Below are 20,474 nucleotides of genomic sequence, written 5' to 3'. Positions count from 1 at the left end.
CGTAGCAAAGATGCTGTTTGTTGTCTGTATTTAGACATAATTAATTCAAGAGCATGATGATGATCTTCTAATGCTTTTTTCAATTCCTTATTTTCTGCTTGTAACTCTTGTAAATGTTTAATTTCTCCTTGTATACCTGCGATTAATTGTATGTGTGGTTTGTGTTTTGCTTGGGTGTTCAGTATTTCTACCTCTTCTTGATACTATGAAAAAATACACAATTGATATATATATATAAAAAATATAACAAATAAATTGTAAGAAGTTTGATAAGAAAGTATTTTATTAATAGTATAAAAATATAAGTTTCTAATTTTTGTTAGTATATATATACATTTTTTTGTTAAATTGTTGTATAGTAAAAATAAATTACCTGCTTCATATTGGCAATTTGAATACAAGCTAATTTTATTTCGCTTATCAAATTATCTGCTATAATTTCATGTTCTGATATTCTAAATACCAACTTTTTAGCATCCAATATGATTTGTTGGAAAGTTAATGACATCTGTAAACATATATAAGTATAAACATTAATTATCTGACATAACTTTTACCATAAAAATTAATTTGTCCTATTACACATATATGTTTGTTTATAAAATATTGTTTATTAAGTTTTTAGTTTAAACTTCTAAGAGTATTCATACTGTTATATATATTAAATCTATATATTTTACATGATATATGTCAAAAATATGTTAATTGAGTTTTGTTATTTCCATCCAATAATATACACTACGTTACTACAGTATAAGTTATTGTTAGTTGATACAAATTATTTATAGAAGATTTCATATTTTTGTAATCTTTTACACAAGTGTGATATATATACATATATATATTAAAATAAATTACGAAAAAAGCTGAAAAGTAGAATAATTTCTACTAAAAGTATTCAAATACTTTTATATAACCTCTATTCAATACTACAAAAATTAATGTATGTAGCTTTAATATGTATAATTCTATAAATGTATTTTTAAGTATATTTTACGAATATACTTTTATACGTATATTTGTAGCAGATTTAAATTATAAATTATTATAAATTGATCTATATTAATTAGATTATAGTTGTATCAAAACTGTGAATGTCATATTTCACGATAATTTTAAAGAAAATATTTTTTACTTACTTCTTGCAGATGAAACACCTTATATTACAAATTTTAATGTATTTTTATTTAGTAACTCTTTTGACTTTAATTGTGTAATAAATTAGTAAGATCAACGTCATATGAAAACTTCCTTAGTGTATAAGTTTGTTTATTTTCAATCACTTCCGTAAGATCATTGATCTACCAATCACAAACTGTGTATGTATAAATAAAGATCGTTTTGTGTCATACATTTTTATATATACGTTATTAATCAACAGTGTCAGTTATAGCTATTTCTTTGGTAGAATTTGTCTTTTTCTTAAGTCTTATTGATCACAATGTTTTAATTATAATGAGGAGATACATTTTTTCATCAAAGAATATTCTATAGTTAAAAGTGAATAAACGAAATTTATAAAAATTTGGTACGTGTATTGGTATATACCATACTATTATTTATTTCAATCAATAATACAGCTTATAAGAGTTCGAAATTACAATAATTGTTTGTTATCAATAGTTGTTTATTATTTTCTTAAAATTATGTATTTTTCATGGGAAAAATTGTTTTATTAAGACTCTTAATTCTATATAATTCATTTGATTGAAAGTTATACAAATAAATTCTTTTATTTTTTCTATTTTCTATTTTCAAAATATAACTTGTATACAAAGTAAATTTTTAAAACATTCAATTGCTTTGATAACAATATTTTTAATCAAATATTATAAAGTTAAAGACACATTGTATTTTCATATTTATGTTTATATTTGTTGGATAGAATTGTTTAAATTCTATGAATGATTAAAGAGAAATACTGTTCAGTTTAATATTCTTTATCAATATTCTGCAGAATGTACAATTATTGTTTTATTTTTAAAATACATAGTATAAATAATGCTTAAAAGTGTCTGCTGTAATAGGAATAAATGTTAAAGAATATTTATTTACACGTTGTTATACAAACATTGTTATTTTAAATTATGTTTAAAAAAATATTTTGTTGAATTTGTTTCAACCACAGAGAAATGGTTAAGTTAAAAAATATTTAATAAATTATTTATCAAAACTTCTGTGGATTTAAACAAAATAGTATTTGTCTACTCTGTAATAGTGAATAATACTGATAAAATTATCAGGAAATTTAATTTGTTTTGTACTATACATTATCCACTTCCATTGCAGGATTATCATAAGATTTTTTTGATTCTGCAGTTTCTGTATCATTTTCTTCTGCCCAACTTTGTTTTTCACCAGATGCAAATAAACCATATATCACAGCTCCTATCAAATAAACAGCACCAGCAATAATAAAAACTGTCCTCCATTCTTCAGCGCTCTATAAAATATATTTAAAATTAATTAATATTTGTTTTCAATATTTATTAATTGTTAATTGATAATCAAATCCATGTATTGATATTATAATTAAATATTCAGCCAAGGATCCATAGACATAAATTTAATTATATGTTCAAGACATGATTGGAGATAAATAATTTTATCAAGTTTATATTTAAACTTACTTTATTCTGAACAATATATCCAGTAATTTGTGGACTCATAATTCCAGGTAAAGTTGCAATAGTATTTCCAATTCCCATAAGTACACTTGCATGTTTAGGAGCAATATCTAAATGATTTACTCTATAAAAAAGTATTTATATAATATAAAATGCATAAATATATAGCATAAATATATAAATATATGGCCAATGAATAATTTATTTAATACCTAAAGTTAAAAAGTGTTTAATGTATAAATGTATAATGTATATTGATAAATAAAGTGATACTTTATATACATTATATAATTCAATTCATTCAACTATTTTTTAAATTGTATAATATTTTCAATAATGAAATAAAATAAATGAAAAAAATTGTTGAATAATTTTTTAATTAATACAGTAAATTTACGAATTACATTTTTAAATTCGTATAAAAATGTTATTACTACCAATCTTTTTTTTATAATTTAAGTGATTACTTTTGAATTTTTTGTTAATATTTTTTGCTCAATTTTATATTTTTATATTTAAAATTTGAAAAAATTACCCAAAACCGGACCAAGCAAAACCACCAAGGCCAACTGCTATAGTGATACACGTAACTACCGCTGCTGGTGTTAAAATAAAACCTGTACAGGTCATGAATATTGTTTGAAATATAAAAGCTCCACAATTAAATAATTTACGCACCTGAAATAAAATAAGTAGCTTAATATTTGTATTACGTAGAATTCAAAATTAAACATAATGTGAAAACGTGCTAAGATCAATAAAATATAAATAAAATATCAACTACTATACTATATTAAAATATTATATTAATTACAAATATTTAATAATAAACCTGCGTAGTAGTTAAAATTTTTTTCGTCCTTAAATAGTCTGCTAAATGTCCAGAAAATTGAACGATTAATGTCATAGCCACATACGGCAATGCGGATAAATAACCAGTCTTATCCAATTTGAAATCGAGTACATCTAAAAATAAATTACTGAAGTATAATTTATATTGCCGAATATATTTATTAAATATTTAATTGTATTAACCATTCATAAATGTTGGTAATTGAGTGAGCATGGTGTAAAATCCCCAATTTTCGCTAAAATGTGCTGCAACAATTGCCCAAACTGGTGGAGATGTAAGCATTGCTTTCCATGGATGTGTAATTTTCTAAGAGAAAAACAAAGTAATTATTTTACGCAAAAGTCGATATAATTACCATAAAATGTGATAATGTATTAAATATATAAACAGGGTACATTTTCTTTCATACTTTAGTCGAATCGTCGAAAAAGGAAAAGAAAAAAAAAAGAAAAATAGAAGATAAAAAAGAAAATTATCAACGATTCATAAAAACAAAACGATTATAAAGTAGCGTTCCCTTAAACACAGAATATAAATAAACAGAAAAAAATGTTACATTACATGTATTGCAAGTTAAACTTACTTTATTTCCCGAGTTTCCAAGGCTACTTTTAATATATTCAAGTTCAGCTTCGGAAATAGATTTATCGTCCTCTGGTTTATCCTTCACGACTATCCACCAGTAAAAAAACCAAACAAGACCAGCTACTCCAAAAACGTAAAAAACAGAAGGCCAACCAAGGTGTTCGGCCATCAAACCGGCAACCGGCATGGCAAATACCGTTCCAAAGAAACTTCCGGAGAATGCAAGAGTCGCTAATTTTGATCTTTCCAGAGGAGGTGCCCACTGTGCCCATATTGCATGTATACAAGGATACGTTACACCCTGAATTTAAATTATCTTCATTATTTCGAGAAATTATTCGAGTAATTAAAGACTATAAAAGATAAAGAAATGTGGTTTGTGGATATTATTAATTTTTCTTGATTTTAATCAAACGAAAAGTAAAAATATAAATTAATACGAATAAACTATATATTCACTTTTGTTATATACGTTTGTAATAGCAAACTTGAATGGTATAAATGCGCATAACATATATCAAAGTACTTATCTGCTAATTAAAAGTCTATACGTACCCCATTCGAGGTTTTATGGACAAGTTGTGTGCATTATATTTCATTCTTTTATAGCAGTAAAAAATATCCACTAGATTATCGACAGCATAAGGAAAAACGAAAACTTATTTTAAAAGATGTCAAATGGATTATATAAGATTTATGTTAATCGATATATTCCTACATTTTCGTATTCAATTTGTTTTTTTCCTTTCCGAAGAATAAAATTAAAAAAATCTATACAATGGACTAAACCGTGGACTAATAGATGAGGTCATTTTTACGAAGGAATTCTCTTTATTATAATACCTCGTAATCGATAACCATTGAAACAGCAATAAAGTATACAAAAAATACCGTATTGCAGTGTTTACCGATCTTCTGATATTATGAAAAGATAATAAAATTTGTTTAGAAAAAATTAGGTTTAGACTAGAGCAATAAAAAAATTGTTTACGTCTAAAGCCAATATACCTGCATATTGTACATATCTTATATGAAAATATTTCTTAAAAATGATGTATTAATTCGTGTAATTGAAATTTTAATATTATCTACCTCACAAATTCCTTCGATTATTCTTAAAGCGACCAAAATGTAAACGTTTATTCTGGCCAAGGGTGGTGTAATAATCGTGAGAAAAGCTGTAGTTGCAATTCCAAGACCGAAAACTCTTTTTCCACCAATGCGTGCACTAAGCCAACCACCGAATAACTGGGTACTTATATATCCATAGAAAAATGAACTTAAAACCATTCCTTGCATTGCTGGATCCCAGTCAAATTCCCTTTCCTATAAATAATATCCTAAATGCATTAAAAATGATCGAAATTGAAATAAGATTTGTTTTTTACACAACACGATATTTTTGTTAAACTTCTAAACATTGACTGATCAGTTGTTCTTTTATTATAAATATTAGTAACTGTTAATATATTAAACTTTTTATAATCTTCTCTTTTCTTCAATTTTTTAATAAGAAGAAAGAAGCAAATTAATAATAAATCTATTTAGGGAATACGTAAAATATTTTCTATTAATATAATATCAACTAAAATTAGAAAATAAACAACTTTTCAGGTATTATACAGCATTTAAATAGAACTGCTGATTTTCTAACGTACAAGTAGCAATTAATAAACTTTTCCGGATATAGATAAAGATACTCAAATCAGATAATTACCTTACGATTGATAAGAGAAGTTCTTTACCCTAATCCTTCGTATTAATATATCGTTAAGAACATCGCATAGCTATATTTACCTCAAAAATGGCATCGCTTGAATTGCGTGCTAAAATTTATTTCACAGTATACGTAGCGTGATATAAATATTCATCTATATATAATTCTATAAATTCGAAAGACTTAATGGTTTTATCGTAAATGTATAATCAATTAAAAATAAAGGTAAAGGTAAATATTCAAAAGACGAACAAAATTTATAATAGTGGAGAATAAATAATTTTAATAGATAATAATAAAAGTTAAACTTTAGACGAGTTATATCTTTTACTTACAAAATATTCGTTTCCATTTTCATCGATTTTGCGAACCTTTGCGGTCATCGCAACAATAGCCACGCTTAAATTTACGCGAAGTATGTAAGAAGTAAAAAATCCGAAAAAGGCTAATACTGCGACTACATATCTCCTCTTTTTCCAAAATTTCCAAGACGGTATGATTTCATCTTCGTATTTGACACTAGAAGATTACCAATGTTATAAATAAAAAAAATGTTGCGATTAATAAATAAAATTTGTATTATCTTTTTAGTAACTTTTAAATAACGATATATTTTAACTCGATTGTATTATCCGAATATTGTATTATCAGAGACTAAATGCTATTGCGTTAATGTATTTTAGTTTTGAGTTGAAACATTAATAAAAGGAAATCATTTTGCAATGAAGTATTCAATTACAAAAATGTGTTTACAATATACAATACTCACGTTCCATACTCGGTATCCTTGATAGATTCAACCGGGGATTTCTTTCTCTCCATCGTTCCCTGAAAGGTTATTCTTGTCACATATGATTCAGAAAAATCTCGTTTGCTAAAGTTATAAAAGAATTATCTATATAGTGCACCACTGTATACGAAAGCACTTAATTACGAAAAAGATGGATTAAAATTCTATTCGTAATTTTGCAATATCTCTTTTAATTGAACAAGTCAATAATTTGATGGTTTTTTTCATTATATTATTTAATATTATTTTAATGTCGTAGAACATAATATTTAATGAAAATTATTAATTTAGGAATGAGATATAATAAATTTTTCATATTTTACTAAATGTTGAATACATATTATTACGTATTATACTTTTTACATGAGCGATAAATAGTTCTACGACTATTATAATGCATATAAAACATTATGTATATAATAGCAATGACCTAGTGGTAGTATGTACTTCGAAAGTAGAAAGTTCCGCACTTTGATATATATACAGAAAACAACGCGAGTCAATTATCCTGATTCATCGGAAATGTAACGAAAGTATTCAACTTTTATACTAGCGAAATAATGAATATACCGTTGTTTAAAAATTAACATAATTACTTGATACATTAATCAACAATCATTTCATCACTCGTAATTTCAAACTAATTTTCTCTTTCCTTCGTATAGAGGGCAACACAGACGATGTTCAGTGACATACATTTTAATGTATATACATACTTTCATTACAGGCGTTTATCAGTTATTTCATACTATTCAGCATACCCGTGTACCTTTCTGTGTTTTACCGTACCTCGTCAGAATGTAAAATTAATTTTTCAAGCACACTAGTATCCATAAAGATTCTATTAACGTATTCACGAAATATTTTTGATGCAAGTATCACGACAACCTGTTACGCAAAGCAACAGTTGTGACACACGTGTACTTGACACACGTTTAATGGTACAAGTTTTATGTTCAAAACGTTTCATTGTAGTGACGATACATATATCTTCAGAAATGTGTTTTTTTTTCCTGTTACGAACTTCCTCATAAATTATGCAACCAAAGCACTTACGGATCTGTCAGTTTTTATCTCTTCCAAAAGATCAAGTAACGAGTGTATGTTCACAATTCAATTTAATCACCTCTTAGTTTAGTTGTTCGGTAACGAAATATTCGTCGAAATTTGCGGATAACAAAGAACTTGCCAGGTGCCGAAGGTGAGATTTATGGTAACTATGCCGAACACATTTTGCGCCTTTCTAATTTAGCAACGTAAAACTAGTTTACGCTAAAAGATTCACAGGATCCAATTCCTTTTTCTTGTAATCTTTTTATCTTTAAATGTAATAATATTAAATGTTAATCGCACTACGATTTTATTTAATATTTTAATTCGAGTTTATGTAATATATTTAATTTACTTGAATTTAATTTTACTTTATTTATAATTACATTTTACGAATTTTAAGTTACATTTGATATATCAATTATATTCGTATACGGTAGATAGTTTACCATTTGCATTAAATTTGACACGCAAGTTATCCGTACACGGTAAGGAGTACAAAACACAATGATGCCAATGAGGTGAGATTGCGATCACGTCTGAAATGCTCATGATGTGAGCGATAGCACTGCACTTCCAACTGAGCGTTTGGAGATTATTGATCGTCCACCGTGGCACTTTCATTCCATACATTCATCTTATAATTTTATACACGAACATGCGTTTAGATAAAATCTGAATTGATAACAAAGAGAAAGTAAACAAATAAACGTGCTTATGAAATATCGCTTTGCTATTTAGAAATCCTATTATTATCGTAATAAGTACCGAAGACAATAAACATTCCGCGATTAAGTAATCTATGCTAACTTTCATATTTACTATTTTATTTGTTTATCGAATAAATCGTTATCATATAATATCAAACATTTTACGAGTATCACCAGTCGTATTATTCATTCGTAGAATGTAAGAATTTTATTAAATTCTTATAACAGATGTTTACCGTTTAAATTCTATTTTACATTAATCTATATATTTATTTTAAATTATCTATATACACGTTATAAATGATCGACGCAAAGTTATATGTAAATAAGTAAATACTGTTTTACCTGGGGAAATAGGAGAATTTTCCATTAGCTACCGAATATTTAGCTTATCGCGTCAGACAAAATTAAGCTAATTAAGTATTATTAAGATTAGTTTTTATTCGGTGGATTATTTAAGTCCAAAAAAGAAGAAAAGAAATAAAGATATCAATTAATTTTGGATTAATATGTGCTTATTTTCTTTTTCCTTTCTTAATATGTATTCATGAATTTATTAATTTAATTTACTTCTAAAAATTGACGGTTCGATATTAAAATTTGTATCCATTCTTTAAATTTATTCCGGTGTATATTAATCAATCGCTACTAAATAAAAACAAAAAATTTGAATTTGTGAATTCCTAGATCTACTGAGAATATTTTTGAATTTGGAAATTCTACGATTACGAATTCATGGTTTCTTTCGTGGAATTAAAAGTAGTCGAATCTATCGGGAACAATCAGTTTTGCATTCCGTTACACAGCTAATCTCGTATTACATCCGCAACACTTTGCGATACACGTTAAGTTTGATCATTCTCCAAACGTAGCGGATAGGTAAGGTACATAATTTTATAAATCTAACAGAAAGTAATTTAGATTATGTAAATTGCGTATTTTCTTTCAAATTCAAATGATTCTACTAAATGAGGAAATACTACGAATAGTTAGAGTTGTTGAAAGAAGATTTAATAGATAATTACGTCAGAATTACATTCACCAGAGTTCGTTAAACGATGATTGCTGTAATTACCATTCTATTAAAGACTAATACACCTATACATTAGATAATTACAGATTTTCGATTTACAGATTCGAAATTTTTTGACCGTTAGATTTAATGAACAATATTTATTCATGCGAAAATTTATACGTATCGATGGTTTAATACCAGTAGAAAGTCTCAAGGAAATCCAGTTTATGAAAGGGAACAACACTACGAGAGATTTTATTAATAAAAAAATGTCCATGGTATTTGATCAAAGATAATCGATTTAAAACCGGATATACAATTACTAATCGAATATTTGTTATATTTTATTTATTAATATAATTAATAAATTATATTTATTATTATTTATTACCGTATCAATATTGTTAATTAATTTGCATATTTCATAAACAGTAATTAATTGCTAAGTTACTAATCTTAATTTAGCGTAATTGTATATATTTTAACAATTTTCCGAAAAAAATTTTTGTATTGTTTAGTAATTATTATTTAAGAAAAAGTTTGATATCTTATAATAACTTAGAAATATTTTATTTTATGTTGTATTGGATTTCTAACAATTTTATCTGTTTAAACTATAATCAATTCATAGGAGTGATTTTTTAAATATTATGATTAGTAGTTCGACTTAGTTTTACAAAAAATAAAACTTGAAATGGGAATTTAAGATTAGAACAAAAATTTTTTTTATTTTCAAATAATAATTATCTTATAATAATAAAATAAAAAATTCATTATGATTCATCTTAATCCGTTTCTACATTTACTTACAATTATTGACTTTTGTAAAGAAATCCATAAACGTCACAAAAATTTCACTTAACACTTATTCAAAAATTTACATTGAAGAAATGAAGATTATGTTACCTTGTAGTTATATCGTTACTGTAAAATTATGAAACATATTTGTAACATTATTCAAAAGTCAATGAGAAATTCTACAATATTTCATGTGAAATAGCCGTAAGCAACTGATAGAACTAAACGGAAACGTTAAGTGGGTAAGTAGAAATTGGACATATAAGAGACTGGGAATTGTTCTCTACCAGGCACCAATCAGAGTAATGTATTGCACTTGTAATAGTCCGAATATTATGCAATGTCGATACCGTGCAATAATTCCTAAATATTTCCTGACTTCCGGTTGATAGTATCACCGCTGCTAACATTCATCATTTTGTATTGTTTCTCAAGAAAAGTATCTTATATAATAATATTGCTATTTTAAAAAATAATTAATTATAATGATCCAATACAAAATATTGGTGCATATTAATATAGTATAAACTTGTGATAATAATCACTAAAAATTTGTATTTTTAATGTTACATATGATAATATTCGAGTAAATGAATGAATACCTTTGCATTTAAAATATAGTATATATTTATATTATTTAAAATATTAATTACTTTTACAACTAATTACAGTTACATTATCTATTATTATTTCTTTTTGTTTTGCATTTTAAAAAATTTATTTACATTAAAAATTTATATTTATTTCGTATGTAAATTGTTTGATTATAAATAGCTTTTAATTCATATTTTCAATAATACTTATATTAAAAGAGAAAAAGAGGTATTTTTATTTTTTTCATATACAATTATTTAAATTGTGTGCAGTATAGATGTACAGCAAGCTAAAAAATTAAGAAATTCGTGTTTTTTTATTATACATATATCATTACAACTAATACATTTAAACTATTAAGAAAATTGTTATTTATTTGAATGTAATAAACGAATGAATGCTTATATGTAAGTATGTATTTAAATAATGAAAAGACTTATGCATGCGATCGTGCATGGTCAACTATACATATATGAAAATGTATGCCATCTAGCGTAAAAAAGAAGTATTTAAGATACATATTTTACAAAGCATAATACAAAAAATGTCAGATACAAAGAATTATTATGTGCTTGTTTAGATGTAAGGAAAATATTTCATATTTCACTATCTTTGAAACGAAATATTTTTAAATAACATGTTTCATGTATGTTATTTATGTGTTATATGATACTACAATTTGTAAGAATTCAAGTTGTTCTCGATTATTGCTCTATTTTCAAGAACCTTGTTAATCAGCTGTGCTGCTGATGTCATGACACTATTGACATTCTTTTGAAGCCAAATAACAGCACTACATTTGTTATTTGCAAAAAAAAATGAAATTTTCGCTTAGTAAGCAATGACCAATGCTGATTTGCCAAGCTAAAGGTGGTGTAGTGTATATGCGAAATATTAATCTTTGATAAATACTTAACCTTACTTTAATTATATTTTCTTTCTTCTAGAAGGAAATTATATTCTGTTTTCTGTATAACCATATATTGACAAAATATTTCATCCTTATGATACATTGAAGAATTTTAAGACACTTAGATAGTATATACAAATATTGTGAAAATGGACAGCCTTTTCACACAAAATATTTCAGATGAATTAGAGGATATACCACAAACAGATGAGCCAGTTTGGGTTCTTGGGAAAAAATACAATGCCATAAAAGGTGTAATAGAAAGTTACATTAAAGAGATCTTTGATAAGTTAAATATGTAAGATCTTAAATTTCAGAACTCAACACAATTCGTAGGGATATAAGATCCAAGTTATGGTTTACTTATCGAAAAAATTTTGTTCCCATTGGTGGTTATAATTCTACATTTACAACTGACAAAGGTTGGGGTTGTATGCTACGATGTGGTCAAATGGTCCTTGGTCAAGCTTTAATTATGTTACATTTAGGTAAATTGTAAAATTATAAACATTTAATTTTTACATATTAAAATATTAAATAATTTAAAAATATAGGTAGAGACTGGCAATGGACACCAGAAACTAGAAATAGTACGTACCTGAAAATTTTGGAACGCTTTGAAGATAGAAGAACTGCTGCCTTCTCTATTCACCAAATTGCATTAATGGGAGCATCAGAAGGGAAAGAAGTTGGACAGTGGTTTGGTCCCAACACAATAGCACAAGTATTAAAGTACATATCTATTACAAGTTTAAATATCTTTATGTCTAAGATTTGATATTATAACAAATTGTAATTTTTAGAAAATTAATTGTATTTGATGATTGGAGCTCAATTACTATACATGTTGCTCTGGACAATACATTAGTAGTTAATGATATTTGTAAGTTTCATTTTAATGTGTCCTTATAAAATTAAACATTCTTTTTAAGTTCTTGATATTAAAGTACATAATTAAATATTTACAGTAAAGCAATGTAGAGTAGAAGGAGGTACAACAGCAGAAGCCGATGGTGATGTACCATTGAAAACACCTAGCCAATGGAAACCTTTATTACTTTTAATACCTCTTCGCCTTGGATTAAGCGAGATTAATCCTATCTACATTAACGGTCTTAAAGTAATAAAGAAATAAATGTTCTTGCATGAATGGCTAAAATTGGAGTGAAATATGAATGAAGTTAAGGATAATCTATTCATAACTATAATTTTTCAGACTTCATTCAAAATCCCACAATCTCTAGGAGTAATAGGAGGAAAACCCAATCTTGCATTATATTTCATAGGATGCGTTGGTATGTGTACAATTAAAGATAGAATTATTAAGTTAAAGTGAAAATATTAATTGCTCCTAAAACCATAAATGAAAATATGTATAAATCATAATCTTATTGATAGGAAATGAAGTCATTTATTTGGATCCTCATACAACACAAAGATCAGGTAGTGTTGCTAAAAAATTAGAGGAGGAAGATATTGAAATGGATGCTACCTATCATTGTAAATCTTCTAGTCGTATTCCTATTACAGGAATGGATCCTTCTGTAGCACTTGTTAGTAAATAATTAATTTTATTATTTAAAAATGAATCATGGGATTAATCATTAAATAATATAAAATATATTTTTATAAAGTTAGATAATTTTCCATTTCAGTGTTTTTTTTGTGCAACTGAGAAAGACTTTAAATCTTTATGCAAGTCTATTCAAGATGAATTAATAATACCAGAAAAGCAACCTCTGCTTGAATTATGTGCAGAAAGATTAGCACAATGGTCACCAGCTGAAGATGTTGCTTCAGAAGCAATAGCAGCTTCAAGTTGTAAGTACTTAAAATTTATATATCATATCTCATTAATAAAGAAAAAGAAAAATTTTACCGAAGGTATAATTCGAAATTATGATAAATTAAATCTTATAAAAAAATTTTATTAAATTTAATTTATTATAGTTCATTTTAGTAATTTTTTTTATAGTTGTAGATTTTGAACATATAGATCCACAATGTGATACATCTGATGAAGACTTTGAATTACTTGGTTGACATTTAATTAACAATTAACAAAATCTATGATATAAATAATGTATATTAAACATCAAAGATGATCCATTCATGCATAAAATACAACTCTCCATTCAGTAACCATATTCGACTTAAGCTAGTACTATTTCAGTACTAGAAGTTGAATAATAAAATAATTTACATAAAATGATTAAAATATTGTACATATTACTTACATTAAAATTTTTGGACATGAGTGATCTATACTCATTGTTAACACAATATATAATATTTGATATAAAAAAAACTTTTCTGTAAGTAAGACTGTAAACTTTATTACAGATTATATAAAAATATTTGGTTTCATATACAACTCAACATGTACTTATTTTCTATACCATTTAAATTATCCAATATTAAGTATAAAATGATTAAGTTATTTTATTAATTTTTTATTAGTTATTAAATGATTCTTGAAAGTGGTGTAAGTATAAAAATATATATTTAAAATCAACTAATTTCATTCAAATGCAATGAAATAAAATATGTAATATTTATTTATTTTTCAATAAAGTTTATAATATATATTAATTTTAGAAGTGTTTAAAGTTCTGACAGTACTAAATTATTTATATATATTCAGTAACAAATGACATGTAAAGTGGTAAATAAATCATTAATTGAATTTGATAAAAAGATTATAAATTAAGAGCACTCATGTCCCTAAGATATATTTGCCTTCTTTAATAGATACTGCATGTGATTATCTTAATGTACAGTAATATATATACATATGTCATAAGTCTCAAAAAATTAAAAGAGTTAGATTAAATTTCTAAATTTAAAAAATTGAATAAAATTTTATACTTTATTTATTTAGACATATACTGTTAATTTATAATGAAAATTTAAATTCAAGAATATAAAATATTAATGTTTTGAATTAACATAAATATAAACAAAGAAATAAAGTGATTTTTATATTAATTTATATTATATACTTTTTACATTAATATATTGTGAATTTTAGAGAACCAATTCTGTTAATAATATAAATATTCACAATTTGAAACTTATGTAAAGTGTATAAAATCAAGAGATAAAATTTTATTAAAAATATTCAATGGTATTTTATAGTTCGAAGTTCTATGCAATTAAAAATTTTATAAAATACTAATAAATATTACTGTTTCTATATATATTTAAACAGGCCATTTTAATGTTATGTTATTATACATGACTAATAGTTTAATTTTCATTAAACTTATGCAATTTATTATAATCTAATGTAAAATATATCTACATTTTTTTATAAAATTTATTAAAAATCCTAAAGAATGTGTAGTTTGTAGCTTCCTAAATACTTGTTACACCAAAAATATAAAACTGATTATCATGTGATACCTAAATATGTATATTTAAATAAGTTTCAAACATGGAATTAATTTTTAATGAATGAATATTTTATAATATAATCTATATTTAAGATCAATTTTGGCCACACTTTATAAACAATAAAATGTATTTATTAGAATAATAAAATTTTCTGTATTTCAAATTTTATATAATAAAATAAAATATACATTTTAAAGGTGTTCTTATTATACCCTTTTAGAATGTATAAGAAGAATTAAAAAAAATGAATAATATAAAATATATGCACATTATAATCCAAATAAATTTGACAAATTTTTTAATATTTTTTTAGAAATATATGTAGGATGCTAAGAACAGATTTTATATTGTTTTCAAATTCAAGAAGTAATGTATATGTAGTCCTTCCTTTTATCGAAGAAATATCAGGTTTGCGCGAACAATTTGAGATACCAAAAATGAACAGAATGAAATGAAATGAAATGAATACCAAATACGGAAATTAATTAAACAAAAGAAAATAATATTGGAATAACTAACGTAATTTTAACACGTAAAAATACGCTTTTATTTGTCTCTCTCTGATAGTGAACGTTCATGCCAGTCATAAATCATATTCGCAATAATTTTCCCTGTTTCGTCAGTGATCCTACTTTTATGTCCTTTGCCGTGTTTGATATGTTTTTTCTAATCGCTAATTGGCTGATATGATTCATTCTGTTCGCAATTTGTCCTCGTAAAAATTACGTCACTTTGACGATTCGCGATTCGCCCCCTGTGAAGCTACGATTCCGCTGACCTACGTTTCGCCCCCCACAAAGCCACGCAACTCAACTAGCTTGTTCCTAAAAATAATCTTCCGTATCAGTATCAGTTGGTTTTCGATTTATTTTTCTTAAAATAGCATCCCTCTTATAGAAGTAATTTTATTACAATTTGTATTACATTTAATCCAGCAACAGAGTTTTATAGCGTAATTATATAAAAAAGAAAAAGAAATATATACTTATATATAAAAAATATTATTTAAGAATCATAATATTTAATATATCATTTTTATTACCTATTGTTTTTAATGTACAGAATTTTTTTATATTTAAATGATCATTAATCGTTAATTATTTAATATAATATATTCAAACATGGTTTTCCAAGTTACTCATTTATGAAAGGTATTCATTTAAATTTATATAAAAATAAATATTATATATTCATATTTGTACATCAAAGTAGTATTAATTAAAAATTTAATTATAATATATAATTTTGTATGTACTATGTATATATTTAGGTTATTATTACAACATTTCATAAGATGCATAGGTATACATGAATTAGATATTCATATATTGCTAAAATTGATATTTCAGAAAATACATAATATTTAATAGCATAATATAAGAAAATATTATTTGTTTTCAAAGATACAAGGATAAAACATTATCATATTTGTTTAAATTTTATAAATAGAAAAAAATACATTGTAAATATTGTAATATAAATAAAAATTATTGCAATGGATAGTATTATACTAAAACTAAACCTGATTCTATAAAAAAAGGAGAATACTTGAATAAAGATTGGAACATCATATTTCTATATTATACAAACAAGAGTACATTCATTTTTTTCCAAATTTACACTTACTAGTCGTTAATATGTAATTAATGACTAGAATATCTTTGGAAAAAGTATAAATTCGTTGTACAATTAAAACATTATTGATTCTTTTTGGCCTCTGATATGATGTATTTACGATCCTTTAAATTAATTACAACTACAGTAATATTGTCAGCAGAACCCCTATGAGTTGAAAAGACAAGCTATAATGTAAAACTGACTTAAATTATGATTAAAAAAAATTGTAATATAGATTTACATTACCTATAATAACTTTGTAAAGTAATACTTTTTGCACCAAAATGTGGTTCATTTATACGTTCCTTAATGAATGCAACAGCTTCTTCATTTGTAAAAGTATCCCATAAACCATCTGATGCTAAGACAATAAACATTGGATTATGATCACCAAGATCAAAAGTTAAAATATCAGGGTCAGCAATCACTAATTTTTTATCTTTTAATGGGTAATCGCCCAAAGCTCGAGAAGTTGCTAATATACCAGCAACTCTCCATACACCATTGAATGTTACTAAGCCACCAGCTTTATTTATTCTTCTTCTTTCTCTTTCCTAAAAATACAAATCCATTTCATCATCAAATAAAATAATTATCATCATGGAGACTTAAATGATTTATACTTGTTGCGGTTTATGATCAAAAGATAAAGGTATAGCATTTCCTTTTCCATCACACATTACACCTCTTGAATCCCCAACATTTGCTACAATTAATTTATTGTCTTCTAAAAGAGCAATTAATGCAGTTGTACCTATATTATAAATTGTAAAAAGTCATTTTAAATTTATAAAATGAAATAATAAAAATTGTAAGAAAATAATTACCAGCTATATCCATGTTTTTCTTAGCAGCCTCTACTAACAATCTATCCACTGCAGTACTTCATCAGTTAGCAGTCTACCATAATTTATTTTATTTCCATCAAGGTAATTTGTAATATCTACTTTTAATGGTTTTTCTGTTGTTCTACATGGTCTTACCTTATAGTTAAAACAAAAAAATTAAATTTTTTACATTTGTAAAGATAACATTTAATATTAGTCATACCTCTCTGTTATTGGTCTTGGCAAGCTATCTAATTTGTCAAGTAATTCTGGATCAGTTACACCAACATTTTTCTTTACACAATCATCTGTTAGCGATGTGCTTACAGTTTTACGAAAAGATTTTTTGCGTTCAAGAAGTCCATCACTTTTCTCCTCTTTCTTCTCTGATTCCTCATCTTTTTTTATGTCTTCCAATACATGTGGTGCTTTACCAGCTAACATATCTTTTAATTCCACCACTTTTTTATTAATGTTTGGAATAAGTTTATCACGTGCATAATTTGCTGCAAACTATTAAGAAACAAAACATGTAACAATATTTTATACTTATAAATAATAAATGTTTAGAATATTGATATTGCCATTAGTACACTATTATTAAAATACTTTATAATACTATTTAATATAGAAATGATAATAGTAACATAACATATCATGTATTTCTTAATAATCTTATTCATTATAATTAAGAATAATAATATTATAATAAGCTACAATTACAATAATTTTAGAACATGAACTAATTATTTACTTGAACTATTATTTACATATCATTATATCATTTACTAAATATTAGTATATTAAAAAATAATTTTTTGGTAATTTATTATTGCATGCACTATCGTAATAATACTTAAATTTTTCTATCTGGCTAAACAATCATATAAATAATAAAAAATTGATATTCCATTTTAATCTATAACATTTTTATTCTAAGTAACTGATATATATTAATTCATAAAATATATGAGTATGTATTATAATATTGTTAAAATCTATTTTTATATTCTATGTCTCATAATTTGCTTTCATTTGACTATTCTCTGATAATCTTATTTCTGTATAACTTTATCATTATGAGAAATTTTTACCTTATTCCTGTGTCTTTAATCTGTAATTTTGGAAGATAATCATCATATAACATCATAAATTTTGTAATTTAAGAATTATAATGTTATATGAAAATTAATATTAACAAGTAAACCTTTGAAATATCCTATTTATGAATAATTTATTAATTTTCTAAAACATTTAAATTAATTTACTTGTTAGACATTTTTAAACTTACTTCTCCACCATGCCCATCAAATATTGCAAATAAAGATACTCCAGTATTATTCATATCTTCATTTACAACAAAACGATCTTCCATACGAGGTCTAAGTCCTTGAACAGCATATGCAGCAATATATCCCTGTTTTAATTCCCAGCTGAGTTTTATTCCATTATTTACAGAATCATTAACTAAGAATTGTAGTTTTGATACCTAATAAAAATAAGACATGGTAGAAATTTTTGTTTACTTTTTGTAATATTTAAAATAATCTAATAATTAAATAATTAAATAATATCAAATTAATATTTATAATATTTAACTATGTACATAATGCAATGTTTTCATATTTATATAATAAATTATCATGTGGTTTATTCATTAATTTATATACTTTTGATGTGGTACGGCCAAGCGTATATTGGATTCTTCCTAACAATGATCTGCTCCATATATCAACAGCTTGTATATAAAACAGAATTATTGCCAAAACTGCACCACAAATTAACACTTCTGGCTTCAATGCATAAACTCTCATGATTCTCCAAAATAACCCAATGGAGTATTTATTCCAACATTAATCCTGTGGGAATACCCACTGCAAACTTCGACATTAGCTTCATATATGACACATACGTCTATAGTACAATTACAAAAATGGAACATTAATAACAATGATTAGTTTTATAAAAAAAAACAAAATATTTTAAGAGCTTAAAAATATTGTAATTTATATAGAATACTATCTATCATTGATAATGAAAGCATAAACTTATGTTATTTTCTAGTTGTAGTACTATGTTATAAAAATTTGAGACTAATCAATCAAAACTATTTTTGAATGCGAATCACGCGATACGGAAATCATAAATCGAACATATAACAAATATTTCTGTCTCAAAGGGCATTTTCTAAAAAAGAAGCAACATTACATTGAATTATTCTTATATCACCTGATACAAAATCTTGTCTTCTAGTTCGTCATCCATAATCTAATACAAAAAACACCTTGAATTAAGCCAGCTTTCTCGCAAATCTAAATATCAATAATTACTGGATAATTATTTATAAAAATACAAATATGACGGAGCACCAAATTCGCATATAATTATATTAGAAAATCATCGAAAATTCGTACAATTGTTCGTTCGAAAAAGATCGTTTAAAACATCAAGAAGAACAGAGATTAATTTGTACACTATTTGTACACTGGCATCAGCAGCAGACGATACCAAATTACAAACGTTACTGTAGGTAGACAGTTTGAGATCACGCCGTAATTTTAAGCATGAAGTATTATTGGCATTTCACATTATCCACAATTAAGGAATTACTTTATACATAAAATCGAAGTATTTTTGACAACTATATAATTCATTAAATTTCTTTTACTTACTATAGTATTTGTTTATATAATAACAACATATTAAAAGAGAGAAGGAAATTTATTGGAATATAAATTTAAATTAAAAAATGTTCTGATATATTACAATTTTAATGAAGTAATTAAATAATTATACAGAATTACATGAAAACAATTTTTTAAAGGTACTTTTTCTATATTTCACTATAACTTTTGAAATAATCTTATAAATTAAAGCGTATAGAAAAAAACAAAATTTCAAAGTTAGATTTGTAACATAAAATAATGTATATTATTAAGAATTTATAAATAAAATAATTATAAACTTAATAAGCGAAATTTACAA

At 24.9% G+C, this 20,474-nt stretch overlaps 4 protein-coding genes across 4 annotated transcripts; 1 reads left to right on the top strand and 3 right to left on the bottom strand.

The window, feature by feature from the left end:
• Window positions 1-6: 6 nt before the first annotated feature.
• On the bottom strand, window positions 7-508 carry LOC143220386 (FGFR1 oncogene partner 2 homolog; the record flags this gene model as incomplete). The annotated part of the gene is made up of 2 exons (XM_076446043.1): window positions 374-508; window positions 7-203 (listed from the first exon to the last, which is right to left on the bottom strand). Coding segments are annotated over exons 1-2 (332 nt in total), but the record flags the coding sequence as incomplete, so codon positions are not given.
• Window positions 509-2,263: 1,755 nt separating this feature from the next.
• Window positions 2,264-8,255, bottom strand: LOC143220385 (sialin-like). The gene is made up of 11 exons (XM_076446042.1): window positions 8,058-8,255; window positions 7,362-7,460; window positions 6,552-6,610; window positions 6,118-6,301; window positions 5,158-5,391; window positions 4,064-4,366; window positions 3,663-3,786; window positions 3,460-3,593; window positions 3,163-3,305; window positions 2,631-2,751; window positions 2,264-2,443 (listed from the first exon to the last, which is right to left on the bottom strand). Exons 1-11 carry the CDS (start codon window positions 8,253-8,255, stop codon window positions 2,264-2,266), a joined length of 1,779 nt encoding a protein of 592 aa, XP_076302157.1.
• A 3,531-nt stretch (window positions 8,256-11,786) lies between these two features.
• Window positions 11,787-13,692, top strand: Atg4a (Autophagy-related 4a). Its single transcript, XM_076446044.1, has 9 exons — window positions 11,787-11,901; window positions 11,967-12,137; window positions 12,204-12,381; window positions 12,453-12,532; window positions 12,618-12,769; window positions 12,866-12,944; window positions 13,048-13,202; window positions 13,305-13,470; window positions 13,625-13,692. The coding sequence occupies exons 1-9, from the start codon at window positions 11,799-11,801 to the stop codon at window positions 13,690-13,692; spliced, it is 1,152 nt and encodes a 383-aa protein (XP_076302159.1). The 5' UTR covers window positions 11,787-11,798.
• A 3,050-nt stretch (window positions 13,693-16,742) lies between these two features.
• On the bottom strand, window positions 16,743-19,754 carry LOC143220389 (protein phosphatase 1L-like). The gene is given in 11 exon segments (XM_076446045.1): window positions 16,743-16,827; window positions 16,909-17,216; window positions 17,286-17,416; window positions 17,490-17,543; window positions 17,546-17,640; window positions 17,713-18,002; window positions 18,781-18,978; window positions 19,160-19,314; window positions 19,317-19,346; window positions 19,349-19,403; window positions 19,719-19,754. Coding segments are annotated over 11 exon segments (1,437 nt in total).
• Between the last annotated feature and the right edge of the window lie 720 nt (window positions 19,755-20,474).

This window comes from Lasioglossum baleicum, unplaced genomic scaffold (assembly GCF_051020765.1).
Source record: "Lasioglossum baleicum unplaced genomic scaffold, iyLasBale1 scaffold0877, whole genome shotgun sequence".
NCBI classification, from domain to species: Eukaryota; Metazoa; Arthropoda; class Insecta; order Hymenoptera; family Halictidae; genus Lasioglossum; species Lasioglossum baleicum.
The sequence above is the reverse complement of the archived record's forward strand: the minus strand, read 5'-3'. Positions and strand labels throughout refer to the sequence as shown.